Source organism: Oncorhynchus clarkii, chromosome 16, assembly GCF_045791955.1.
Source record: "Oncorhynchus clarkii lewisi isolate Uvic-CL-2024 chromosome 16, UVic_Ocla_1.0, whole genome shotgun sequence".
Taxonomy (NCBI): Eukaryota; Metazoa; Chordata; class Actinopteri; order Salmoniformes; family Salmonidae; genus Oncorhynchus; species Oncorhynchus clarkii.
In genome coordinates this window covers 65,079,738-65,104,685 of record NC_092162.1, presented here as the reverse complement: position 1 = coordinate 65,104,685, position 24,948 = coordinate 65,079,738, and the positions used below count along the sequence as shown (strand labels likewise).

Genomic DNA, 24,948 nt, shown 5'->3' with positions numbered 1-24,948 from the left:
CAACACGATGCTAGCTAATCACAACACTATGCTAGCTAATCACAACACGATGCTAACTAATCACAACATGACCAATATGTCGCTGGCTTATTATTAACCTGTCATTGCAGATTTCTGGTTTAGGATACGCAGAGGGATGACTCCAACTGTCAAATAATATACTGCCTCTCTCCCTCCCTCTCTCCTTTTCTCTCCCTCCCTCCCTTTCTCGCTCTCTCTCCCTCCCTCTCCCCCCCCCCCCCCTCTCTCTCTCCCCCCTCTCTCTCTCTCTCCCCCCTCTCTCTCTATCTCACCCTCCCTCTTTCTCTCTCTCACCTTTCCCCCCTCTCCTCCCTCCAGCTGAGTGTGAGAGTGGTCAACGTGCCCAGCCTGTCAGCCGGGGTGACATGTGTGTTTGAGGAGCTGACAGAGAGCCCAGGGGAGGTACTGGCCAAGGGGCAGGTCCTCTGTATGTCTCCCTCCCTCAGAGATGTCCCCTCCCTCACACAGGGATACGGTAAGGCTTCTATCAGAGACTAATATAAATCTAGTACACATTCAAATGTTATAAAACAATGTGCTAGCTATTGAGTGATAATATGTTTTTATTTTCTGATGATCATATTTATCACTATGTGTGAAATTAGCTCTATCGTTCCATACAGCTTGGTGGGTTGTATTATGTCAACTAGTGGTGACGACAGCTGCAATGTGTCTGAAGTACACCAGGTTTTAGTTGTTCGGAGCCATGTGAACATGGGCCTTAATGTGTTTTCAAAAAATTATGAAAAACAACTGAATGCTCTTACCAGATGGACTGATGGATGGGAACCTGAAAAGTGCAGTAGCTCATTTTTTGTTCCATTAGTAGCAGTTATTGAAAGTCCACTGGAAATGTTTTGCCAATTATCTTGAAGTCAAGCCTACAGGTATAATTGGACTAGCAGCAGAGATGTGGCCTGTTTGTAGGGTTCTGTTTTGGACTATAAGTGCACTTCTCTTGCTAATGGAAATGGTAGATAAAAGACAGGAGCAATCAGACATTTTTATCAACATCTACATTATTGAATTAGACAGAAAAACATTATTTTTCTGGTGTATAGCACCTGGAATGGGACTGATAATGTTTTCAGAGCCTCTAGGCTGTCTGGTTTACTGTGGGTCTTCTCTTTATTCCAGGGGACAAGAGAGTGCTAAAGCTTTCCCTGAAGTCCAAGGAGACAGGGCACAAATTCATCACCACTGACTTCATCTACTACAACTGCAGCGTGCTCCAGTCGTAAGTATCTATCTACCATGATCTCTCATCTCTCTGAGGACGAGAGGAAACACAGAGGAGCTTTCAGTGAAGTAACATATTGATTGGTTCTGTCCATCACTTGAAATTCTTTGATGAGTTCTACCGGGCTGTGTAGCCACCTCAGTGTAGAAGAGAGGCTTGACAGATGTTTGGAACGTGGATGTAGTCATGCGCTTGCTCCTTGTCAAGTTGTTTAAATGATGCTATGAAAATAGATGGCATAAAGTCATGTTTATTGTCAATATTTTTCAATTAATTTCAGAAACCGGTACAGAGACATGGACAGGAAGAAGGGACAGAGAAATGGACAGGTACACGAGACAGAGAAATGGACAGGAAGAAGGGACAGAGAAATGGACAGGAAGAAGGGACAGAGAAATGGACAGGTACACGAGACAGAGAAATGGACAGGTACACGAGACAGAGAAATGGACAGGAAGAAGGGACAGAGAAATGGACAGGTAGAAGGGACAGAGAAATGGACAGGAAGAAGGGACAGAGAAATGGACAGGTACACGAGACAGAGAAATGGACAGGTACACGAGACAGAGAAATGGACAGGAAGAAGGGACAGAGAAATGGACAGGTACACGAGACAGAGAAATGGACAGGTACACGAGACAGAGAAATTGACAGGAAGAAGGGACAGAGAAATGGACAGGAAGAAGGGACAGAGAAATGGACAGGAAGAAGGGACAGAGAAATGGACAGGAAGAAGGGACAGAGAAATGGACAGGAAGAAGGGACAGAGAAATGGACAGGTACACGAGACAGATAAATGGACAGGAAGAAGGGACAGAGAAATGGACAGGTAGAAGGGACAGAGAAATGGACAGGTACTGGGGACATAGAAATGGACAGGTAGAAGGGACATAGAAATGGACAGGTAGAAGGGACAGAGAAATGGACAGGTAAAAGGGACAGAGAAATGGACAGGAAGAAGGGACAGAGAAATGGACAGGTACTGGGGACATAGAATTGGACAGGTAGCAGGGACATAGAAATGGACAGGTAGAAGGGACAGAGAAATGGACAGGAAGAAGGGACAGGTAGAAGGGACAGAAAAATTGAAGGTACTGGGGACAGAGAAATACAACAACAAACCTAATGAGAAATGGTAATCATGCAGTGTACACGTCTAGTGATCAGTGGTGTAAAGTACTTAAGTAAAAAATACCCATGACCAGCTCGGAAACCAGATTGCATAGCGGAGAAGGTACGGTGGGATTTGAAGTGGTCGGTGATCTGTTTGTTAGCTTGGCTTTCGAAGACAGGGCAGGATGGATAGAAAGGCAGGGCAGGATGGATATATGTCTATAACAGTTTGGGTCTAGAGTGTCTCCCCCTTTGAAGAGGGGGATGACCGCGGCAGCTTTCCAATCTTTAGGAATCTCAGACAATACGAAAGAGAGGTTGAACAGGCTAGTAACGGGTTGCAACAATTGCGGCTGATAATTTTATAAAGAGAGGGTCCAGATTGTCTAGCCCTGCTGATTTGTAGGGGTCCAGATTTTGCCGCTCTTTCAGAACATCAGCTACCTGGATTTGGGTGAAGGAGAAGCTTATTGAAATTTTGGGTGAAGGAGAATGCTTATTGAAATGATCGATTATCGTGGATTTATCAGTGGTGACAGTGTTTCCTAGCCTCAGTGCAGCGGGCAGCTGGGAGGAGGTGCTCTTATTCTCCATGGACTTTACAGTGTCCCAAAACTTTTTACAATTTGTGCTACGGGATGCAAATTTTTGTTTGAAAAGGCTAGCCTTTGCTTTCCTAACTGACTGTGTATATTTGTTCCTAACTTCCCTGAATTGAGTTGCATATCGCGGGGGCTATTCGATGCTAATGCAGTACTCCACATAATGTTTTTGTGCTGGTCAAGGGCAGTCAAGTCTGGAGTGAACCAAGGGCTATATCTGTTCTTAGTTCTACATTTTTTGAATGGGGCATGCTTATTTAAGATGGTGAGGAAAGCACTTTTAAAGAATAACCAGGCATCCTCTAGTGACGGGGTGAGGTCAATATCCTTCCAGGATACCCGGGCCAGGTCGATTAGAAAGGTCTAGAAAGCTAGCGGGCCGGGGCAAGGAGATGGGTCTTGGGGGACCTCGCAATGGAACAGCCTGTTGAGACCACATTGTTCGATTACGTCAACAGACCAGTCGTGATGGATCGACGGGGCTCGTGTCGATAATGAAGGGTCCAGGCCAATTGGCAAAAGAGGTATTGTAGCCCTAGAATTAGATGGTATATGGGCCTAGCTCAGGCTAATTGGTGCTTGCTTCGGACAGAGGTGTTAGCTGACAGTAGCCATTCGGTAGCAGCTAGCTAGCTGCAATGACCCGGTGTAATGATCCAGAGCGGCAGGAATCCGGTGATGTGGTAGAGAGAAGCAGTCCGATATGCTCTGTGTTGATATCGCGCTGTGAAGACTGGCATGTATTGTCCGAGCTAAAGCTGGCGGTGTCCGAGCTAAAAGTGAAGACCGCTAGCCGTGGCTAACAAAGACTAGTAGCTAGTTAGCTGGCTAGCTCCTGACAGAGGTTCCAGTTATAAGGAATATAAATTGCAGATCCGTACCACATTGGGTGAGGCGGGTTGCAGGAAGGTATATTTAGTTCGTAGATAGAAAGTGAGATTAAAATGTATACGAGCAAAAAAAACGTCTATTTAGACGGGATAAGACAGACAAACACAACACACGTCCGACTGCTACACCATCTTGGAATCATCACTAAAAACATGCTTCGTTTGCAAATGATGTCTGAGTGTTGGAGCGTGCCCCTGGCTATCAGTAAAAATACATTTAACTAAGGGTGCAGTCTGGTTTTCTTAATATAAGGAATTTTAAATGATTTATACTTTCATTTAAACTTTTGATACTTAAGTATATTTTAGCAATAACATTTACTTTTGATACTTAAGTTTATTTAAAACCAAATACTTTGACTTTTACTCAAGTAAGGATTTTACTTGGTGACTTTCACTTTTTTCATTTTCTATTAGGGTATCTTTACTTTTACTCAAATATGACAATTGGGTACTTTTTCCACCACTGCTAGTGACACTGCTATGTCCTCTTCTACTTTCCATGTTATCCATCATACGACCACTATAACATCTAGGACAGGCTGGCCAGATGTTGCTAGCTAATATGATTTGAGAAGGCACAGGTCTGTAACAGTAGCAGCAGCAGGCTCATGCAGGGTAGGGCCAGGCAGGGTAGGGACCAGGTAGGGCAGGGTAGGGCCAGGTAGGGTAGGGCCAGGTAGGGTAGGGCAGGGTAGGGTCCAGGCAGGGTAGGGCCAGGTAGGGCAGGGTAGGAGCCAGGTAGAGTAGGGCCAGATAGGGCCAGGTAGGGCAGGGTAGGGGTCAGGCAGCGTAGGGTCCAGGCAGGGTAGGGGGCGGGCAGGGTAGGGCCAGGTAGGGTAGGGCCAGGTAGGGCAGGGCCAGGTAGGGTAGGGACGGGTAGGGCAGGGTAGGGGCCAGGCAGGGTAGAGCCAGGTAGGTCAGGGTAGGGGCCAGGCAGGGTAGGGCCAGGTAGGGTAGGGTCCAGGCAGGGTAGGGCAGGGTAGGGGCCAGGCAGGGTAGGGACAGGTAGGGCAGGGTAGGGCCAGGAAGGGCAGGGTAGGGTCCAGGCCGGGTAGGGGCCAGTCAGGGTAGGGCCAGGTAGGGTAGGGTCCAGGCAGGGTAGGGCCAGGTAGGGTAGGGCCAGGTAGGGCAGGGTAGGGGCCGGGCAGGTTAGGGTCCAGGCAGGGTAGGGCCAGGTAGCTTTGCTGAGGCAGAACAATGGGACTGCATCTCTCCGAGGATCAGTCAGAGCCCCTTGCTCAGAGCCTCTCGCTGGCTTCAGCTTCAGCACGGAGCTCCATGCCAAGGTCTCGTCTTTCTTCTGTTCTGTTTGTGGAGCAACGCCGTTTTACTGGCATATGTGCACATTTGCACTTCAGCACTGAGTCGATGGCGTGGGTGTGAGAGTTTTTTTTCTCAACATGGAGGAGTGTATGACATGGAGTATCATTCTGAATATTGTGTATATTGCCATTGTTTTTAAATTAGCATGACGCCTCACAGTTTAAGATGAAGACGTTAACACAGAAAAAGCAAAGACATATCGGTGGTCTGGCAACTTCACTCTTCATCACATCCAAACATGCTAAAAATAATTTGTTTGCAGCTAAATGAATGGGTGTTTATGTCAGAGAATAACATGTCCTTGTCGGCTGACAGAATGCATACACAACAATGAATTCTCTAGTGTAAGGAAGCAGGGCAACATAATCCATGCAGGGCTCGCCAGTTGCCATAGCAACCTAGCAGAGGCCTACCTTGCCAGAGCGGTCTGCCTGAAGCCTATGCCAGATTTCCTCTTTTCACAAAGGCCCTGTGGGACCATTTAGCCCTTGAATTGTTTCCCTCTCTGGTGTTTGCTGGCGGACAGCGCTCACTCGCCCCAACCCTGCTACGTTGGCACCCATTTTCTTCTCAAAACAATTCTTTAGCAACCCAGCCGTAAGAGCTGCTTCCCATCTCCTGGAATAATGACCACCTGTGAATGGGAAGGACGTTAGCTCTGAAACTAGGGTCTGACTGATTATACACTTTTACCAAATCACCCCCTGGCATTTTAGGCATTTCAGAACAACGGCTATTTTTTTTAATAAGACATTATGAAATCTCTGGGATACCTTTTGAATCTTTTTCATGTCTCCCCAGGAACACCTCCCAGTTCTCCCCTTCCTGTCTTCCTTATTTACCTGATTCTCCAAAGGCATTCATTCACATTTGGTAGAAACCCAGTCAGATCTACACATTTTGTCACTCAGAAACAAGCTCCAACTAGCCAACGTTAACACTAGTTTCCGCGTACAGCAGTCCAATAGGCTACTGAGTCCACTTCCAAGCAATGATGTTAGGAAGGAAACTCCCTTCATTAGTGGTTCATGTTTTGGCTGTTCTGTGTTTCTCAGGCTTCACTGAAATTAGACCAAAGTGAATTGATGGAGTTTTTACCCCCGATGCAGCATATTGCATATCTCAGCAAGACATGCTGATCTACACACATTATCTACAGCAGATCTCGTCCTCCTGCAGTGGAAGACAGCACTGTACCATGCAGCCTTACAGCCGGCGATACTCATAGCTCTCTTATTAAAGCAGGCCTTAACATTCCCTTTCCATAAGTTAGGTGTACTGACTCTACTGATAGCTACTTTATTGAGGAAAAATGTACTTTCTATGTCTGTGATATGTGGTTAAGATGAATGTGCTAACTGTAAATCACTGTGGATAAGAGAGTCTACTAAATGACTAAAATGTCAAATATAAAATGTGTACTATATGTCTGGAGCAGGCGTTGCAAATCTCCATGAATACACTGACTCAAAACATCGTATTAACATGGCCAACGTATAGCCAGCCTGCCGGATTAAAAATGATTTGGTATTATTTTCCAGGTGTATATGTGGCTTGCCTCTGAAATGCTTTTTGTTATTCCCCCACCAACAGGGAGGCAGCAGCTCAGCATTCTGCTGTCAGAGATTATACAGTGCAGTGTAGCATAGGAGTGAGTATGAGCAGACTGCTGAGACCCTCCAAAGGGGATTTGAACCTCCAGGGGAAGGATATGATTAGTATAGGACAAAGTACAGGTTCCTCACGCTGTTCAGAATGCAAAAGGCTTCAGAGCGGAGGGGTGGAGGGGTGACGGGGTGAGGGGAATGCAGACAGGGTCAGAATGAGAGTGGAACGAGGGTTGAAGGAAAATCGCCTGTTATTCTGTCGTCCTCCAATGTGTTGAGAGTCTGACCTCAGCCTGTGCTGCTTATCGTTGATGGTTAGACAGTGTCTATCGTTGATGGTTAGACAGTGTCTGTCGTCTATTGATGGTTAGACAGTGTCTGTCAGCTATTGTTGATGGTTAGACAGTGTCTGTCGTCTATTGATGGTTAGACAGTGTCTGTCGTCTATTGATGGTTAGACAGTGTCTGTCGTCTATTGATGGTTAGACAGTGTCAGTAGTTGATGGTTAGACAGTGTCAGTAGTTGATGGTTAAACAGTGTCTGTCGTCTATTGATGGTTAAACAGTGTATGTCGTCTATTGATGGTTAGACAGTGTCTATCGTCTATTGATGGTTAGACAGTGTCAGTAGTTGATGGTTAGACAGTGTCAGTAGTTGATGGTTAAACAGTGTCTGTCGTCTATTGATGGTTAAACAGTGTCTGTCGTCTATTGATGGTTAGACAGTGTCTATCGTCTATCGTTGATGGTTAGACAGTGTCTGTCGTCTATTGATGATGGTTAGACAGTGTCTATCGTTGATGGTTAGACAGTGTCTGTCGTCTATTGATGGTTAGACAATGTCTGTCGTCTATTGATGGTTAGACAGTGTCTGTCATCTATTGTTGATGGTTAGACAGTGTCTGTCGTCTATTGTTGATGGTTAGACAGTGTCTGTCATCTATTGTTGATGGTTAGACAGGGTCAGTGGTTGATGGTTAGACAGTGTCAGTAGTTGATGGTTAGACAGTGTCTGTTGTCTATTGTTTATGGTTAGACAGTGTCTGTCGTCTATTGATGGTTAGACAGTGTCTGTCGTCTATTGATGGTTAGACAGTGTCTGTTGTCTATTGTTTATGATTAGACGGTGTCTGTCAGCTATTGTTGATGGTTAGACAGTGTCTGTCGTCTATCGTTGATGGTTAGACTGTCTGTAGTTGATGGTTAGACAGTGTCTGTTGTCTATTGTTTATGGTTAGACGGTGTCTGTCAGCTATTGTTGATGGTTAGACAGTGTTAGTAGTTGATGGTTAAACAGTGTCTGTCATCTATTGATGGTTAGACAGTGTCTGTCGTCTATTGATGGTTAGACAGTGTCTGTCATCTATTGTTGATGGTTAGACAGGGTCAGTAGTTGATGGTGAAACAGTGTCTGTCGTCTATTGATGGTTAGACAGTGCCTGTCGTCTATTGATGATGGTTAGACAGTGTCTGTTGTCTATTGATGATGGTTAGACAGTGTCTGTCGTCTATTGATGATGGTTAGACAGTGTCTGTCGTCTATTGTTGATGGTTAGACAACGTCTGTCGTCAATTGTTGATGGTTAGACAGTGTCTGTCGTCTATTGTTGATGGTTAGACAGTGTCTGGTCTATTGATGGTTAGACAGTGTCTGTCATCTATTGTTGATGGTTAGACAGTGTCAGTAGTTGATGGTTAGACAGTGTCTGTCGTCTATTGATGGTTAGACAGTGTCTGTTGTCTATCGTTGATGGTTAGACAGTATCTGTCGTCTATTGTTGATGGTTAGACAGTGTCTATCGTCTATTGATGGTTAGACAGTGTCAGTAGTTGATGGTTAAACAGTGTCTGTCATCTATTGATGGTTAGACAGTGTCTGTCGTCTATTGTTGATGGTTAGACAGTGTCTGTTGTCTATCGTTGATGGTTAGACAGTGTCTGTCGTCTATTGTTGATGGTTAGACAGTGTCAGTAGTTGATGGTTAGACAGAGTCAGTAGTTGATGGTTAGACAGAGTCTGTCGTTGATGGTTAGACAGGGTCAGTTGTCTATTGTTGATGGTTTGACGGTGTCAGTTGTCTATCGTTGATGGTTAGACAGGGTCAGTTGTCTATCGTTGATGGTTAGACAGTGTCAGTTGTCTATCGTTGATGGTTTGACGTGTCAGTTGTCTACCGTTGATGGTTAGACAGTGTCAGTAGTTGATGGTTAGACAGTGTCAGTAGTTGATGGTTAGACAGGGTCAGTAGTTGATGGTTAGACAGTGTCAGTAGTTGATGGTTAGACAGGGTCAGTAGTTGATGGTTAGACAGGGTCAGTAGTTGACAGTGTCAGTGGTTGATGGTTAGACAGGGTCAGTAGTTGATGGTTAGACAGGGGCAGTAGTTGATGGTTAGACAGGGTCAGTGGTTGATGGTTAGACAGGGTCAGTAGTTGATGGTTAGACAGGGTCAGTAGTTGATGGTTGGACGGTGTCAGTAGTTGATGGTTAGACAGGGTCAGTAGTTGATAGTTAGACATGGTCAGTGGTTGATGGTTAGACATGGTCAGTAGTTGATGGTTAGACAGGGTCGGTAGTTGATGGTTAGACAGGGTCAGTGGTTGATGGTTAGACAGGGTCGGTAGTTGATGGTTAGACAGGGTCGGTAGTTGATGGTTAGACAGGGTCAGTGGTTGATGGTTAGACACGGTCGGTAGTTGATGGTTAGACAGGGTCGGTAGTTGATGGTTAGACAGGGTCAGTGGTTGATGGTTAGACAGGATCAGTAGTTGATGGTTAGACAGGGCCAGTAGTTGATGGTTAGACAGGGTCAGTAGTTGATGGTTAGACAGGGTCAGTGGTTGATGGTTAGACAGGGTCAGTGGTTGATGGTTAGACAGGGTCAGTAGTTGATGGTTAGACAGTGTCTGTCGTCTATTGTTGATGGTTAGACAGTGTCTGGTCTATTGATGGTTAGACAGTGTCTGTCATCTATTGTTGATGGTTAGACAGTGTCAGTAGTTGATGGTTAGACAGTGTCTGTCGTCTATTGATGGTTAGACAGTGTCTGTTGTCTATCGTTGATGGTTAGACAGTGTCTGTCGTCTATTGTTGATGGTTAGACAGTGTCTATCGTCTATTGATGGTTAGACAGTGTCTGTTGTCTATCGTTGATGGTTAGACAGTGTCTGTCGTCTATTGATGGTTAGACAGTGTCAGTAGTTGATGGTTAAACAGTGTCTGTCATCTATTGATGGTTAGACAGTGTCTGTCGTCTATTGTTGATGGTTAGACAGTGTCTGTTGTCTATCGTTGATGGTTAGACAGTGTTTGTCGTCTATTGTTGATGGTTAGACAGTGTCAGTAGTTGATGGTTAGACAGAGTCAGTAGTTGATGGTTAGACAGAGTCTGTCGTTGATGGTTAGACAGGGTCAGTTGTCTATTGTTGATGGTTTGACGGTGTCAGTTGTCTATCGTTGATGGTTAGACAGGGTCAGTTGTCTATCGTTGATGGTTAGACAGTGTCAGTTGTCTATCGTTGATGGTTTGACGTGTCAGTTGTCTACCGTTGATGGTTAGACAGTGTCAGTAGTTGATGGTTAGACAGTGTCAGTAGTTGATGGTTAGACAGGGTCAGTAGTTGATGGTTAGACAGTGTCAGTAGTTGATGGTTAGACAGGGTCAGTAGTTGATGGTTAGACAGGGTCAGTAGTTGACAGTGTCAGTGGTTGATGGTTAGACAGGGTCAGTAGTTGATGGTTAGACAGGGGCAGTAGTTGATGGTTAGACAGGGTCAGTGGTTGATGGTTAGACAGGGTCAGTAGTTGATGGTTAGACAGGGTCAGTAGTTGATGGTTGGACGGTGTCAGTAGTTGATGGTTAGACAGGGTCAGTAGTTGATGGTTAGACATGGTCAGTGGTTGATGGTTAGACAGGGTCAGTGGTTGATGGTTAGACAAGGTCAGTAGTTGATAGTTAGACATGGTCAGTGGTTGATGGTTAGACATGGTCAGTAGTTGATGGTTAGACAGGGTCAGTAGTTGATGGTTAGACAGGGTCAGTGGTTGATGGTTAGACAGGGTCGGTAGTTGATGGTTAGACATGGTCGGTAGTTGATGGTTAGACAGGGTCAGTGGTTGATGGTTAGACAGGGTCGGTAGTTGATGGTTAGACAGGGTCGGTAGTTGATGGTTAGACAGGGTCAGTGGTTGATGGTTAGACAGGGTCAGTGGTTGATGGTTAGACAGGGTCAGTGGTTGATGGTTAGACAGGGTCAGTGGTTGATGGTTAGACAGGGTCAGTAGTTGATGGTTAGACAGTGTCAGTAGTTGATGGTTAGACAGGGTCAGTAGTTGATGGTTAGACAGGGTCAGTAGTTGATGGTTGGACGGTGTCAGTAGTTGATGGTTAGACAGGGTCAGTAGTTGATGGTTAGACATGGTCAGTGGTTGATGGTTAGACAGGGTCAGTGGTTGATGGTTTGACAAGGTCAGTAGTTGATAGTTAGACATGGTCAGTGGTTGATGGTTAGACATGGTCAGTAGTTGATGGTTAGACAGGGTCCGTAGTTGATGGTTAGACAGGGTCAGTAGTTGATAGTTAGACATGGTCAGTGGTTGATGGTTAGACATGGTCAGTAGTTGATGGTTAGACAGGGTCGGTAGTTGATGGTTAGACAGGGTCAGTGGTTGATGGTTAGACAGGGTCGGTAGTTGATGGTTAGACAGGGTCGGTAGTTGATGGTTAGACAGGGTCAGTGGTTGATGGTTAGACACGGTCGGTAGTTGATGGTTAGACAGGGTCGGTAGTTGATGGTTAGACAGGGTCAGTGGTTGATGGTTAGACAGGATCAGTAGTTGATGGTTAGACAGGGCCAGTAGTTGATGGTTAGACAGGGTCAGTAGTTGATGGTTAGACAGGGTCAGTGGTTGATGGTTAGACAGGGTCAGTGGTTGATGGTTAGACAGGGTCAGTAGTTGATGGTTAGACAGTGTCTGTCGTCTATTGTTGATGGTTAGACAGTGTCTGGTCTATTGATGGTTAGACAGTGTCTGTCATCTATTGTTGATGGTTAGACAGTGTCAGTAGTTGATGGTTAGACAGTGTCTGTCGTCTATTGATGGTTAGACAGTGTCTGTTGTCTATCGTTGATGGTTAGACAGTGTCTGTCGTCTATTGTTGATGGTTAGACAGTGTCTATCGTCTATTGATGGTTAGACAGTGTCTGTTGTCTATCGTTGATGGTTAGACAGTGTCTGTCGTCTATTGATGGTTAGACAGTGTCAGTAGTTGATGGTTAAACAGTGTCTGTCATCTATTGATGGTTAGACAGTGTCTGTCGTCTATTGTTGATGGTTAGACAGTGTCTGTTGTCTATCGTTGATGGTTAGACAGTGTTTGTCGTCTATTGTTGATGGTTAGACAGTGTCAGTAGTTGATGGTTAGACAGAGTCAGTAGTTGATGGTTAGACAGAGTCTGTCGTTGATGGTTAGACAGGGTCAGTTGTCTATTGTTGATGGTTTGACGGTGTCAGTTGTCTATCGTTGATGGTTAGACAGGGTCAGTTGTCTATCGTTGATGGTTAGACAGTGTCAGTTGTCTATCGTTGATGGTTTGACGTGTCAGTTGTCTACCGTTGATGGTTAGACAGTGTCAGTAGTTGATGGTTAGACAGTGTCAGTAGTTGATGGTTAGACAGGGTCAGTAGTTGATGGTTAGACAGTGTCAGTAGTTGATGGTTAGACAGGGTCAGTAGTTGATGGTTAGACAGGGTCAGTAGTTGACAGTGTCAGTGGTTGATGGTTAGACAGGGTCAGTAGTTGATGGTTAGACAGGGGCAGTAGTTGATGGTTAGACAGGGTCAGTGGTTGATGGTTAGACAGGGTCAGTAGTTGATGGTTAGACAGGGTCAGTAGTTGATGGTTGGACGGTGTCAGTAGTTGATGGTTAGACAGGGTCAGTAGTTGATGGTTAGACAGGGTCAGTGGTTGATGGTTAGACAGGGTCGGTAGTTGATGGTTAGACATGGTCGGTAGTTGATGGTTAGACAGGGTCAGTGGTTGATGGTTAGACAGGGTCGGTAGTTGATGGTTAGACAGGGTCGGTAGTTGATGGTTAGACAGGGTCAGTGGTTGATGGTTAGACAGGGTCAGTGGTTGATGGTTAGACAGGGTCAGTGGTTGATGGTTAGACAGGGTCAGTGGTTGATGGTTAGACAGGGTCAGTAGTTGATGGTTAGACAGTGTCAGTAGTTGATGGTTAGACAGGGTCAGTAGTTGATGGTTAGACAGGGTCAGTAGTTGATGGTTGGACGGTGTCAGTAGTTGATGGTTAGACAGGGTCAGTAGTTGATGGTTAGACATGGTCAGTGGTTGATGGTTAGACAGGGTCAGTGGTTGATGGTTTGACAAGGTCAGTAGTTGATAGTTAGACATGGTCAGTGGTTGATGGTTAGACATGGTCAGTAGTTGATGGTTAGACAGGGTCCGTAGTTGATGGTTAGACAGGGTCAGTGGTTGATGGTTAGACAGGGTCGGTAGTTGATGGTTAGACAGGGTCGGTAGTTGATGGTTAGACAGGGTCAGTGGTTGATGGTTAGACAGGGTCGGTAGTTGATGGTTAGACAGGGTCGGTAGTTGATGGTTAGACAGGGTCAGTAGTTGATGGTTAGACAGGGTCAGTAGTTGATGGTTAGACAGTGTCAGTAGTTGATGGTTAGACAGGGTCAGTGGTTGATGGTTAGACAGGGTCAGTAGTTGATGGTTAAACTGTGTCAGTAGTTGATGGTTAGACAGGGTCAGTAGTTGACGGTTAGACAGGGTCAGTAGTTGACAGTGTCAGTGGTTGATGGTTAGACATGGTCAGTGGTTGATGGTTAGACAGGGTCAGTAGTTGATGGTTAGACACGGTCAGTGGTTGATGGTTAGACAGGGTCAGTAGTTGATGGTTAGACAGTGTCTGTCGTCTATTGTTGATGGTTAGACAGTGTCAGTAGTTGATGGTTAGACAGAGTCAGTAGTTGATGGTTAGACAGAGTCTGTCGTTGATGGTTAGACAGGGTCAGTTGTCTATTGTTGATGGTTTGACGGTGTCAGTTGTCTATCGTTGATGGTTAGACAGGGTCAGTTGTCTATCGTTGATGGTTAGACAGTGTCAGTTGTCTATCGTTGATGGTTTGACGTGTCAGTTGTCTACCGTTGATGGTTAGACAGTGTCAGTAGTTGATGGTTAGACAGTGTCAGTAGTTGATGGTTAGACAGGGTCAGTAGTTGATGGTTAGACAGTGTCAGTAGTTGATGGTTAGACAGGGTCAGTAGTTGATGGTTAGACAGGGTCAGTAGTTGACAGTGTCAGTGGTTGATGGTTAGACAGGGTCAGTAGTTGATGGTTAGACAGGGGCAGTAGTTGATGGTTAGACAGGGTCAGTGGTTGATGGTTAGACAGGGTCAGTAGTTGATGGTTAGACAGGGTCAGTGGTTGATGGTTAGACAAGGTCAGTAGTTGATAGTTAGACATGGTCAGTGGTTGATGGTTAGACATGGTCAGTAGTTGATGGTTAGACAGGGTCAGTAGTTGATGGTTAGACAGGGTCAGTGGTTGATGGTTAGACAGGGTCGGTAGTTGATGGTTAGACAGGGTCGGTAGTTGATGGTTAGACAGGGTCAGTGGTTGATGGTTAGACACGGTCGGTAGTTGATGGTTAGACAGGGTCGGTAGTTGATGGTTAGACAGGGTCAGTGGTTGATGGTTAGACAGGATCAGTAGTTGATGGTTAGACAGGGCCAGTAGTTGATGGTTAGACAGGGTCAGTAGTTGATGGTTAGACAGGGTCAGTGGTTGATGGTTAGACAGGGTCAGTGGTTGATGGTTTGACAGGGTCAGTAGTTGATGGTTAGACAGTGTCTGTCGTCTATTGTTGATGGTTAGACAGTGTCTGGTCTATTGATGGTTAGACAGTGTCTGTCATCTATTGTTGATGGTTAGACAGTGTCAGTAGTTGATGGTTAGACAGTGTCTGTCGTCTATTGATGGTTAGACAGTGTCTGTTGTCTATCGTTGATGGTTAGACAGTGTCTGTCGTCTATTGTTGATGGTTAGACAGTGTCTATCGTCTATTGATGGTTAGACAGTGTCTGTTGTCTATCGTTGATGGTTAGACAGTGTCTGTCGTCTATTGATGGTTAGACAGTGTCAGTAGTTGATGGTTAAACAGTGTCTGTCATCTATTGATGGTTAGACAGTGTCTGTCGTCTATTGTTGATGGTTAGACAGTGTCTGTTGTCTATCGTTGATGGTTAGACAGTGTTTGTCGTCTATTGTTGATGGTTAGACAGTGTCAGTAGTTGATGGTTAGACAGAGTCAGTAGTTGATGGTTAGACAGAGTCTGTCGTTGATGGTTAGACAGGGTCAGTTGTCTATTGTTGATGGTTTGACGGTGTCAGTTGTCTATCGTTGATGGTTAGACAGGGTCAGTTGTCTATCGTTGATGGTTAGACAGTGTCAGTTGTCTATCGTTGATGGTTTGACGTGTCAGTTGTCTACCGTTGATGGTTAGACAGTGTCAGTAGTTGATGGTTAGACAGTGTCAGTAGTTGATGGTTAGACAGGGTCAGTAGTTGATGGTTAGACAGTGTCAGTAGTTGATGGTTAGACAGGGTCAGTAGTTGATGGTTAGACAGGGTCAGTAGTTGACAGTGTCAGTGGTTGATGGTTAGACAGGGTCAGTAGTTGATGGTTAGACAGGGGCAGTAGTTGATGGTTAGACAGGGTCAGTGGTTGATGGTTAGACAGGGTCAGTAGTTGATGGTTAGACAGGGTCAGTAGTTGATGGTTGGACGGTGTCAGTAGTTGATGGTTAGACAGGGTCAGTAGTTGATGGTTAGACATGGTCAGTGGTTGATGGTTAGACAGGGTCAGTGGTTGATGGTTAGACAAGGTCAGTAGTTGATAGTTAGACATGGTCAGTGGTTGATGGTTAGACATGGTCAGTAGTTGATGGTTAGACAGGGTCAGTAGTTGATGGTTAGACAGGGTCAGTGGTTGATGGTTAGACAGGGTCGGTAGTTGATGGTTAGACATGGTCGGTAGTTGATGGTTAGACAGGGTCAGTGGTTGATGGTTAGACAGGGTCGGTAGTTGATGGTTAGACAGGGTCGGTAGTTGATGGTTAGACAGGGTCAGTGGTTGATGGTTAGACAGGGTCAGTGGTTGATGGTTAGACAGGGTCAGTGGTTGATGGTTAGACAGGGTCAGTGGTTGATGGTTAGACAGGGTCAGTGGTTGATGGTTAGACAGTGTCAGTAGTTGATGGTTAGACAGGGTCAGTAGTTGATGGTTAGACAGGGTCAGTAGTTGATGGTTGGACGGTGTCAGTAGTTGATGGTTAGACAGGGTCAGTAGTTGATGGTTAGACATGGTCAGTGGTTGATGGTTAGACAGGGTCAGTAGTTGATGGTTAGACACGGTCAGTGGTTGATGGTTAGACAGGGTCAGTAGTTGATGGTTAGACAGTGTCTGTCGTCTATTGTTGATGGTTAGACAGTGTCAGTAGTTGATGGTTAGACAGAGTCAGTAGTTGATGGTTAGACAGAGTCTGTCGTTGATGGTTAGACAGGGTCAGTTGTCTATTGTTGATGGTTTGACGGTGTCAGTTGTCTATCGTTGATGGTTAGACAGGGTCAGTTGTCTATCGTTGATGGTTAGACAGTGTCAGTTGTCTATCGTTGATGGTTTGACGTGTCAGTTGTCTACCGTTGATGGTTAGACAGTGTCAGTAGTTGATGGTTAGACAGTGTCAGTAGTTGATGGTTAGACAGGGTCAGTAGTTGATGGTTAGACAGTGTCAGTAGTTGATGGTTAGACAGGGTCAGTAGTTGATGGTTAGACAGGGTCAGTAGTTGACAGTGTCAGTGGTTGATGGTTAGACAGGGTCAGTAGTTGATGGTTAGACAGGGGCAGTAGTTGATGGTTAGACAGGGTCAGTGGTTGATGGTTAGACAGGGTCAGTAGTTGATGGTTAGACAGGGTCAGTGGTTGATGGTTAGACAAGGTCAGTAGTTGATAGTTAGACATGGTCAGTGGTTGATGGTTAGACATGGTCAGTAGTTGATGGTTAGACAGGGTCAGTAGTTGATGGTTAGACAGGGTCAGTGGTTGATGGTTAGACAGGGTCGGTAGTTGATGGTTAGACAGGGTCGGTAGTTGATGGTTAGACAGGGTCAGTGGTTGATGGTTAGACACGGTCGGTAGTTGATGGTTAGACAGGGTCGGTAGTTGATGGTTAGACAGGGTCAGTGGTTGATGGTTAGACAGGATCAGTAGTTGATGGTTAGACAGGGCCAGTAGTTGATGGTTAGACAGGGTCAGTAGTTGATGGTTAGACAGGGTCAGTGGTTGATGGTTAGACAGGGTCAGTGGTTGATGGTTTGACAGGGTCAGTAGTTGATGGTTAGACAGTGTCTGTCGTCTATTGTTGATGGTTAGACAGTGTCTGGTCTATTGATGGTTAGACAGTGTCTGTCATCTATTGTTGATGGTTAGACAGTGTCAGTAGTTGATGGTTAGACAGTGTCTGTCGTCTATTGATGGTTAGACAGTGTCTGTTGTCTATCGTTGATGGTTAGACAGTGTCTGTCGTCTATTGTTGATGGTTAGACAGTGTCTATCGTCTATTGATGGTTAGACAGTGTCTGTTGTCTATCGTTGATGGTTAGACAGTGTCTGTCGTCTATTGATGGTTAGACAGTGTCAGTAGTTGATGGTTAAACAGTGTCTGTCATCTATTGATGGTTAGACAGTGTCTGTCGTCTATTGTTGATGGTTAGACAGTGTCTGTTGTCTATCGTTGATGGTTAGACAGTGTTTGTCGTCTATTGTTGATGGTTAGACAGTGTCAGTAGTTGATGGTTAGACAGAGTCAGTAGTTGATGGTTAGACAGAGTCTGTCGTTGATGGTTAGACAGGGTCAGTTGTCTATTGTTGATGGTTTGACGGTGTCAGTTGTCTATCGTTGATGGTTAGACAGGGTCAGTTGTCTATCGTTGATGGTTAGACAGTGTCAGTTGTCTATCGTTGATGGTTTGACGTGTCAGTTGTCTACCGTTGATGGTTAGACAGTGTCAGTAGTTGATGGTTAGACAGTGTCAGTAGTTGATGGTTAGACAGGGTCAGTAGTTGATGGTTAGACAGTGTCAGTAGTTGATGGTTAGACAGGGTCAGTAGTTGATGGTTAGACAGGGTCAGTAGTTGACAGTGTCAGTGGTTGATGGTTAGACAGGGTCAGTAGTTGATGGTTAGACAGGGGCAGTAGTTGATGGTTAGACAGGGTCAGTGGTTGATGGTTAGACAGGGTCAGTAGTTGATGGTTAGACAGGGTCAGTAGTTGATGGTTGGACGGTGTCAGTAGTTGATGGTTAGACAGGGTCAGTAGTTGATGGTTAGACATGGTCAGTGGTTGATGGTTAGACAGGGTCAGTGGTTGATGGTTAGACAAGGTCAGTAGTTGATAGTTAGACATGGTCAGTGGTTGATGGTTAGACATGGTCAGTAGTTGATGGTTAGACAGGGTCAGTAGTTGATGGTTAGACAGGGTCAGTGGTTGATGGTTAGACAGGGTCGGTAGTTGATGGTTAGACATGGTCGGTAGTTGATGGTTAGACAGGGTCAGTGGTTGATGGTTAGACAGGGTCGGTAGTTGATGGTTAGACAGGGTCGGTAGTTGATGGTTAGACAGGGTCAGTGGTTGATGGTTAGACAGGGTCAGTGGTTGATGGTTAGACAGGGTCAGTGGTTGATGGTTAGACAGGGTCAGTGGTTGATGGTTAGACAGGGTCAGTGGTTGATGGTTAGACAGTGTCAGTAGTTGATGGTTAGACAGGGTCAGTAGTTGATGGTTAGACAGGGTCAGTAGTTGATGGTTGGACGGTGTCAGTAGTTGATGGTTAGACAGGGTCAGTAGTTGATGGTTAGACATGGTCAGTGGTTGATGGTTAGACAGGGTCAGTGGTTGATGGTTTGACAAGGTCAGTAGTTGATAGTTAGACATGGTCAGTGGTTGATGGTTAGACATGGTCAGTAGTTGATGGTTAGACAGGGTCCGTAGTTGATGGTTAGACAGGGTCAGTGGTTGATGGTTAGACAGGGTCGGTAGTTGATGGTTAGACAGGGTCGGTAGTTGATGGTTAGACAGGGTCAGTGGTTGATGGTTAGACAGGGTCGGTAGTTGATGGTTAGACAGGGTCGGTAGTTGATGGTTAGACAGGGTCAGTAGTTGATGGTTAGACAGGGTCAGTAGTTGATGGTTAGACAGTGTCAGTAGTTGATGGTTAGACAGGGTCAGTGGTTGATGGTTAGACAGGGTCAGTAGTTGATGGTTAAACTGTGTCAGTAGTTGATGGTTAGACAGGGTCAGTAGTTGACGGTTAGACAGGGTCAGTAGTTGACAGTGTCAGTGGTTGATGGTTAGACATGGTCAGTGGTTGATGGTTAGACAGGGTCAGTAGTTGATGGTTAGACACGGTCAGTGGTTGATGGTTAGACAGGGTCAGTAGTTGATGGTTAGACAAGGTCAGTAGTTGATGGTTAGACAGGGTCAGTAGTTTATGGTTAGACAGTGTCAGTCATCACAGGTGTTTCATGCTCCTTAGATTAATTTTCTCATCAGAATCATAATTTTGATTGCCGCTGAAACAGCATTTTAGGGCTCTAATGAATTGCTAATTTCTAATTGAAAGTCAGCTAGAAGATGATGCTGACCTTGCCCATTGTTCCTGCAGGCTTACCAGCCTGTTTCTGCTTCAAAGCAGCAGAGGTTGATGACATATTGGATCCCTTTTGTCAAAGTCAGGCTGTTTAATCTGAGAGCTCACACTCTCCCCCTTCTCTCCCCAGGTGCACCTCATGCGTGAGCAGCCCCTTCCCCTGCAACTGGTGTAAATACCGCCACATCTGCACCAACAACCTGGCAGAGTGCTCCTTCCAGGAGGGACGCGTCAGCAGCGTGGAGGTAAGAGACTATACTGCCCACACAGACAATAATGAATAGCCATCTCACAGCAGACTGAACACAGGATGAGGCCGCCAGGGTGACAGGAAGTGTGTCCGTGGAGCTGCCTGCCTGGTTCTGTTATTCACAGGATCTCAGCGATGCGGTCCTTTACAGCCCATGGAGAATCCAACCTGGTCATGACCCCGTGAACCTGGGTCAGGCTGACCCCATTATCTAACACAGCTATCCCATTGTTTTGTGTGTGATTCACTACAGCTGGAACCATTTAGGATACCTAGTCAGTTGCCTAACTGAATGTATCAGAGAGGTGTGGGGGGGGGGGGGGGCTGCCTTAATCAACATCCACATCTTCGGCACCTGGGGAACAGTGGGTTAACTGCCTTGCTCAGGGGCAGAATGACAGATTTTTACCTTGTCAGCTCGGGGATTCGATCCAGCAACCTTCCGGTTACTGGCCCAACATTCTTTCATTGTCTGCACTGTTCAGAAGCCAGCTACTGCTGGGACCCATTTTCTGCACTGTTCAGGAGCCAGCTACTGCTGGGACCCATTGTCTGCAGTGTTCAGGAGCTAGCTACTACTGGGACCCATTTTCTGCACTGTTCAGAAGCCAGCTACTGCTGGGACCCATTTTCTGCACTGTTCAGGAGCCAGCTACTGCTGGGACCCATTGTCTGCAGTGTTCAGGAGCTAGCTACTACTGGGACCCATTTTCTGCACTGTTCAGGAGCCAGCTACTGCTGGGACCCATTGTCTGCAGTTTTCAGGAGCTAGCTACTGCTGGGACCCATTTTCTGCAGTGTTCAGGAGCTAGCTACTGCTGGGACCCATTGTCTGCACTGTTCAGGAGCTAGCTACTGCTGGGACCCATTGTCTGCACTGTTCAGGAGCTAGCTACTGCTGGGACCCATTGTCTGCACTGTTCAGGAGCTAGCTACTGCTGGGACCCATTGTCTGCACTGTTCAGGAGCTAGCTACTGCTGGGTACCATTGTCTGCACTGTTCAGGAGCTAGCTTCTTGGAGTGGTCTCAAAGTCCCATTCAGTCCTATACTTGGCATTCTTTGTCGTATTGAACCATAGAAATGTTGTTCTCCCATCTTTTTAAAGCAAATGTAATTTCCTTTTGTTTATATGCTGGCACTTTAAGATGGGCGAACTTGGTTAACAAGGAGCTTGTGGTATAAGACTTCTTAAAGTGAATAGAACTGGAAACGTGTTCAATCACCATGCAAAATCATTCTGGCTATGGATACGAAGGATATCAACACATTAACAGCCCAGAGGATATACTGATTGAACTTGCTCTGCTGGGAGTTTACCTCATATTTAGACTTTTGAATTCTGCTTTTCCACTAAAATCGTTAATAACACTGACAACTAAAATATTGTGTTATTGTTGTTAGTGTTATGCTGATTAAAAATAATCATAAAAAATTAACCCGAAAGGTTATTTGAGGAACCATTAAAGGTGGTTCTTTTGAAGAGCCCTTTTAATGGGGTTCTTCAAAGAACTTTTAGAGGTTCTCCCACAGTTTCAATTTGTAGAACCCCTAAAGGATACTCCAGGAATCTAGAGTGTACTGTGTGATTTTTTTTTTTTTCTTTCCATGGTACCTCACAATATTTGGTCCAGTGTGTTATTTGATGTTTTATATAAAAACTCTTTGTCTGTCTGTGCTCATTCCCCAATGCCTCTGAGAGTGCTAGACCATCCAACTTGGCCAAATGATGGTTTAGTGACAGAGAGTGACACCAGAGTAATTGGGCTTACAAAAGCCTGCATCTCATAATGGCTTTGCATCAATCCTACCCTTCTCAGTACACATTGATTACACACTTGACTGGGCCACAGACCAGCTGAGAAGCCCAGGCTCAGACTTTACTGCAGTGGGGGTTTTTCAGCAAGTGATGTTCAGAACCAGGCTCAGGAGTGGCTGGGGCTAGGGGAGAGAAAGGCTGTTCAGAACCAGGCTCAGGAGTGGCTGGGGCTAGGGGAGAGAAAGGCTGTTCAGAACCAGGCTCAGGAGTGGCTGGGGCTAGAGGAGAGAAGGGCTGTTCAGAACCAGGCTCAGGAGTGACTAGGGGTAGGGGAGAGAAGGGATGTTCAGAACCAGGCTCAGGAGTGACTGGGGTTAGGGGAGAGAAGGGATGTTCAGAACCAGGCTCAGGAGTGGCTGGGGCTAGGGGAGAGAAAGGCTGTTCAGAACCAGGCTCAGGAGTGGCTGGGGCTAGAGGAGAGAAGGGCTGTTCAGAACCAGGCTCAGGAGTGACTAGGGGTAGGGGAGAGAAGGGATGTTCAGAACCAGGCTCAGGAGTGACTGGGGTTAGGGGAGAGAAGGGATGTTCAGAACCAGGCTCAGGAGTGACTGGGGTTAGGGGAGAGAAGGGCTGTTCAGAACCAGGCTCAGGAGTGACTGGGGGTAGGGGAGAGAAGGGCTGTTCAGAACCAGGCTCAGGAGTGACTGGGGCTAGGGGAGAGAAGGGATGTTCAGAACCAGGCTCAGGAGTGACTGGGGGTAGGTTAGAGAAGGGCTGTTCAGAACCAGGCTCAGGAGTGACTGGGGCTAGGGGAGAGAAGGGCTGTTCAGAACCAGGCTCAGGAGTGACTGGGGGTAGGGGAGAGAAGGGCTGTTCAGAACCAGGCTCAGGAGTGACTGGGGGTAGGGGAGAGAAGGGATGTTCAGAACCAGGCTCAGGAGTGACTGGGGCTAGGGGAGAGAAGGGCTGTTCAGAACCAGGCTCAGGAGTGACTGGGGTTAGGGGAGAGAAGGGATGTTCAGAACCAGGCTCAGGAGTGACTGGTGGTAGGGGAGAGAAGGGCTGTTCAGAACCAGGCTCAGGAGTGACTGGGGCTAGGGGAGAGAAGGGCTGTTCAGAACCAGGCTCAGGAGTGACTGGGGCTAGGGGAGAGAAGGGATATTAAGAGAAAAGACAGGGGGGTGGAAACACGCACCCTTCGGCTTTTGGCACATTAGAATTTTACGCTTAACTGAACATCAAAGAGATGCCTTATCTGGCCTTATCAGACAGAGGCAGCCGGCAGCAGGGTGGGCAGGGCCTACCCATCACAGCCTCCCCCAGCCTGCCCCAGCCTGCACCAGCCTCCCCAAGCCTCCCCCAGCCTGCTCCAGCCTGACCCAGCCTCCCCAAGCCTCCCCCAGCCTGCCCCAGCCTCGCCAGACTCCTTGCCCCAAAGTGCCACAATTGACTATCTCCTTATTTCACCAAGAAAAAAAGGAATTACTCAGCGAAAAAGAGTGACTCATGCACTGTTGATACTGGAGGGGGAATATTTTGGAGAAGCAGGCCAGGACGGACACTCTCCTCTTCCTCTGCTCCCACAAAGAAAGAAAGAAAGAAAGAAAGGTTGATTCACAAAGGAGCACACATATCATGGGAAGATTTTAGAAGTAGGCTTGGACTGGTATGCTGCGATTCAACAAGTTCACTGTCATTTGCTGTTAAGCCAGGGGGAAGAAACCATTTTCATGTGGGCCAGCTGGCTGCCAGAGCTGTTCTTCTCATTCTATTATTCAACTGATAGTGTTTCTGTCCAGTGATCAATGTGTCGATTGTCCAGGTTTGAAGTGTCTCTATCTCTGTGTCTGTGTGTGTATGCGTGTCTTTCTGTGTGTGTATGCATGTCTGTCTGTGTGTGTATGCGTGTCTGTCTGTGTGTGTGCATATGCGTGTCTGTCTGTGTGCGTATGCGTGTCTGTCTGTGTGTGTATGCGTGTCTGTCTGTGTGCATATGCGTGTCTGTCTGTGTGTGTATGCGTGTCTGTCTGTGTGCATATGCGTGTCTGTCTGTGTGTGTATGCGTGTCTGTCTGTGTGCATATGCGTGTGTGTGTGTGTGCGTGTGCGTGTGTGTGTGTGTGTGTGTGTGTGCGCGTGTGTGTGTGTGTGTGATTGTGTTCAGTGGAGCGTGTCTCATCTGCAGCCCTGTCCTCCAGTGTGCTACCATGGCTGGGTTGGCCCTGGGTTGGCCCTGGGTTGGAGAGGTGCTTCAGAGAAACAGCGGGGGCACTCCAAACAGACAGAGAGACACGGGTGTGGGCTGTAGGGAGGAGATGTGTTGCTCCCCTAAGGCACTGGACACGCCAGCCAGCCAGATCCTACTGTATAATCCACAGCACAGTGGCCTTCTTCAGCCCGGGAGTGTGCAGAGAGAGATAGGACTGGATCAGAGCAATAGCTGAGCTCCGTCCAAACTCACCATCCTCCACAAGGCTGCATGGCTCACAGGAAATGAGGAAATGAAAAATGAAAAACAAACACCTTTTCAACTAATCTATTGAAGAAAATTGTTATGATGTATATATAGACCTGTTTAGAATGTTCAAGCCCTGAGTAATGTGTTGTCATTTAGATAAACTGGCATCATTAGTCAGTGTATTCAGTGATGTTATGATGACTACTACTGACATTGAATAGATGGTCCCTCATTACTGGTCCTTCACCAGGTTCATTAGGGTAGGAAAGATCATCTCTGTGGGGACCAACACCAGTTAACTGTTTGGTTTCTGAGAGCGGAATGTTTTGAATCTGTGAAAACTGATATGGGTTTAAATAGATGTAACGTAGATGTGTGCTGCAGAACATTTGGTAGTCCACATCATGCATACAGAGTTTTTAAATAGGCTTGAGAGAAAGGTTGGTTTTTTTCTACATGAATTGGTTTGTTAAACCGAGAGATAGCAGCGTTGTTCACGACCAAGGATGCTCTTTTATTCTCAGCCTCGGCTCCTCAATTGAGAGGATCAAAGTAGGAATCGATTTTCCGTATGAGGAGAATCTTCTAGCCCCGCCAGCCAGCCAGCCAGCCAGCCACAGAGACCAACAGACAGACAGGTACATAGATACTGTGCTGCCTGCTCCGTCTTACATCGTCCCCCACATTAGGAGTCTCAGTTAATAACGCCATGCAGATATTTAGCCTTAAATGGAGCTCCCCACCAGCTCAGGGGCAATGTCTCACTGAGACTCCTAATACTTAGTGAGAGCTCAGGGGGCAATGTCTCACTGAGACTCCTAATACTTAGTGAGAGCTCAGGGGGCAATGTCTCACTGAGACTCCTAATACTTAGTGAGAGCTCAGGGGGCAATGTCTCACTGAGACTCCTAATACTTAATGAGAGCTCAGGGGGGAATGTCTC

The 24,948-nt window shown here is 46.3% G+C and overlaps 1 protein-coding gene across 1 annotated transcript in view; it reads left to right on the top strand.

Annotated features, from left to right (window-relative positions):
• Positions 1-24,948, top strand: part of LOC139368925 (plexin A3-like) — a 181,704-nt gene that overhangs the window by 93,227 nt on the left and 63,529 nt on the right. Inside the window, exons 7-9 of the mRNA XM_071108425.1 lie at positions 340-496; positions 1,159-1,258; positions 19,671-19,785. Of these exons, the coding sequence (XP_070964526.1) occupies positions 340-496; positions 1,159-1,258; positions 19,671-19,785 (372 nt within the window). The remainder of the gene's footprint in view (positions 1-339; positions 497-1,158; positions 1,259-19,670; positions 19,786-24,948) is intronic.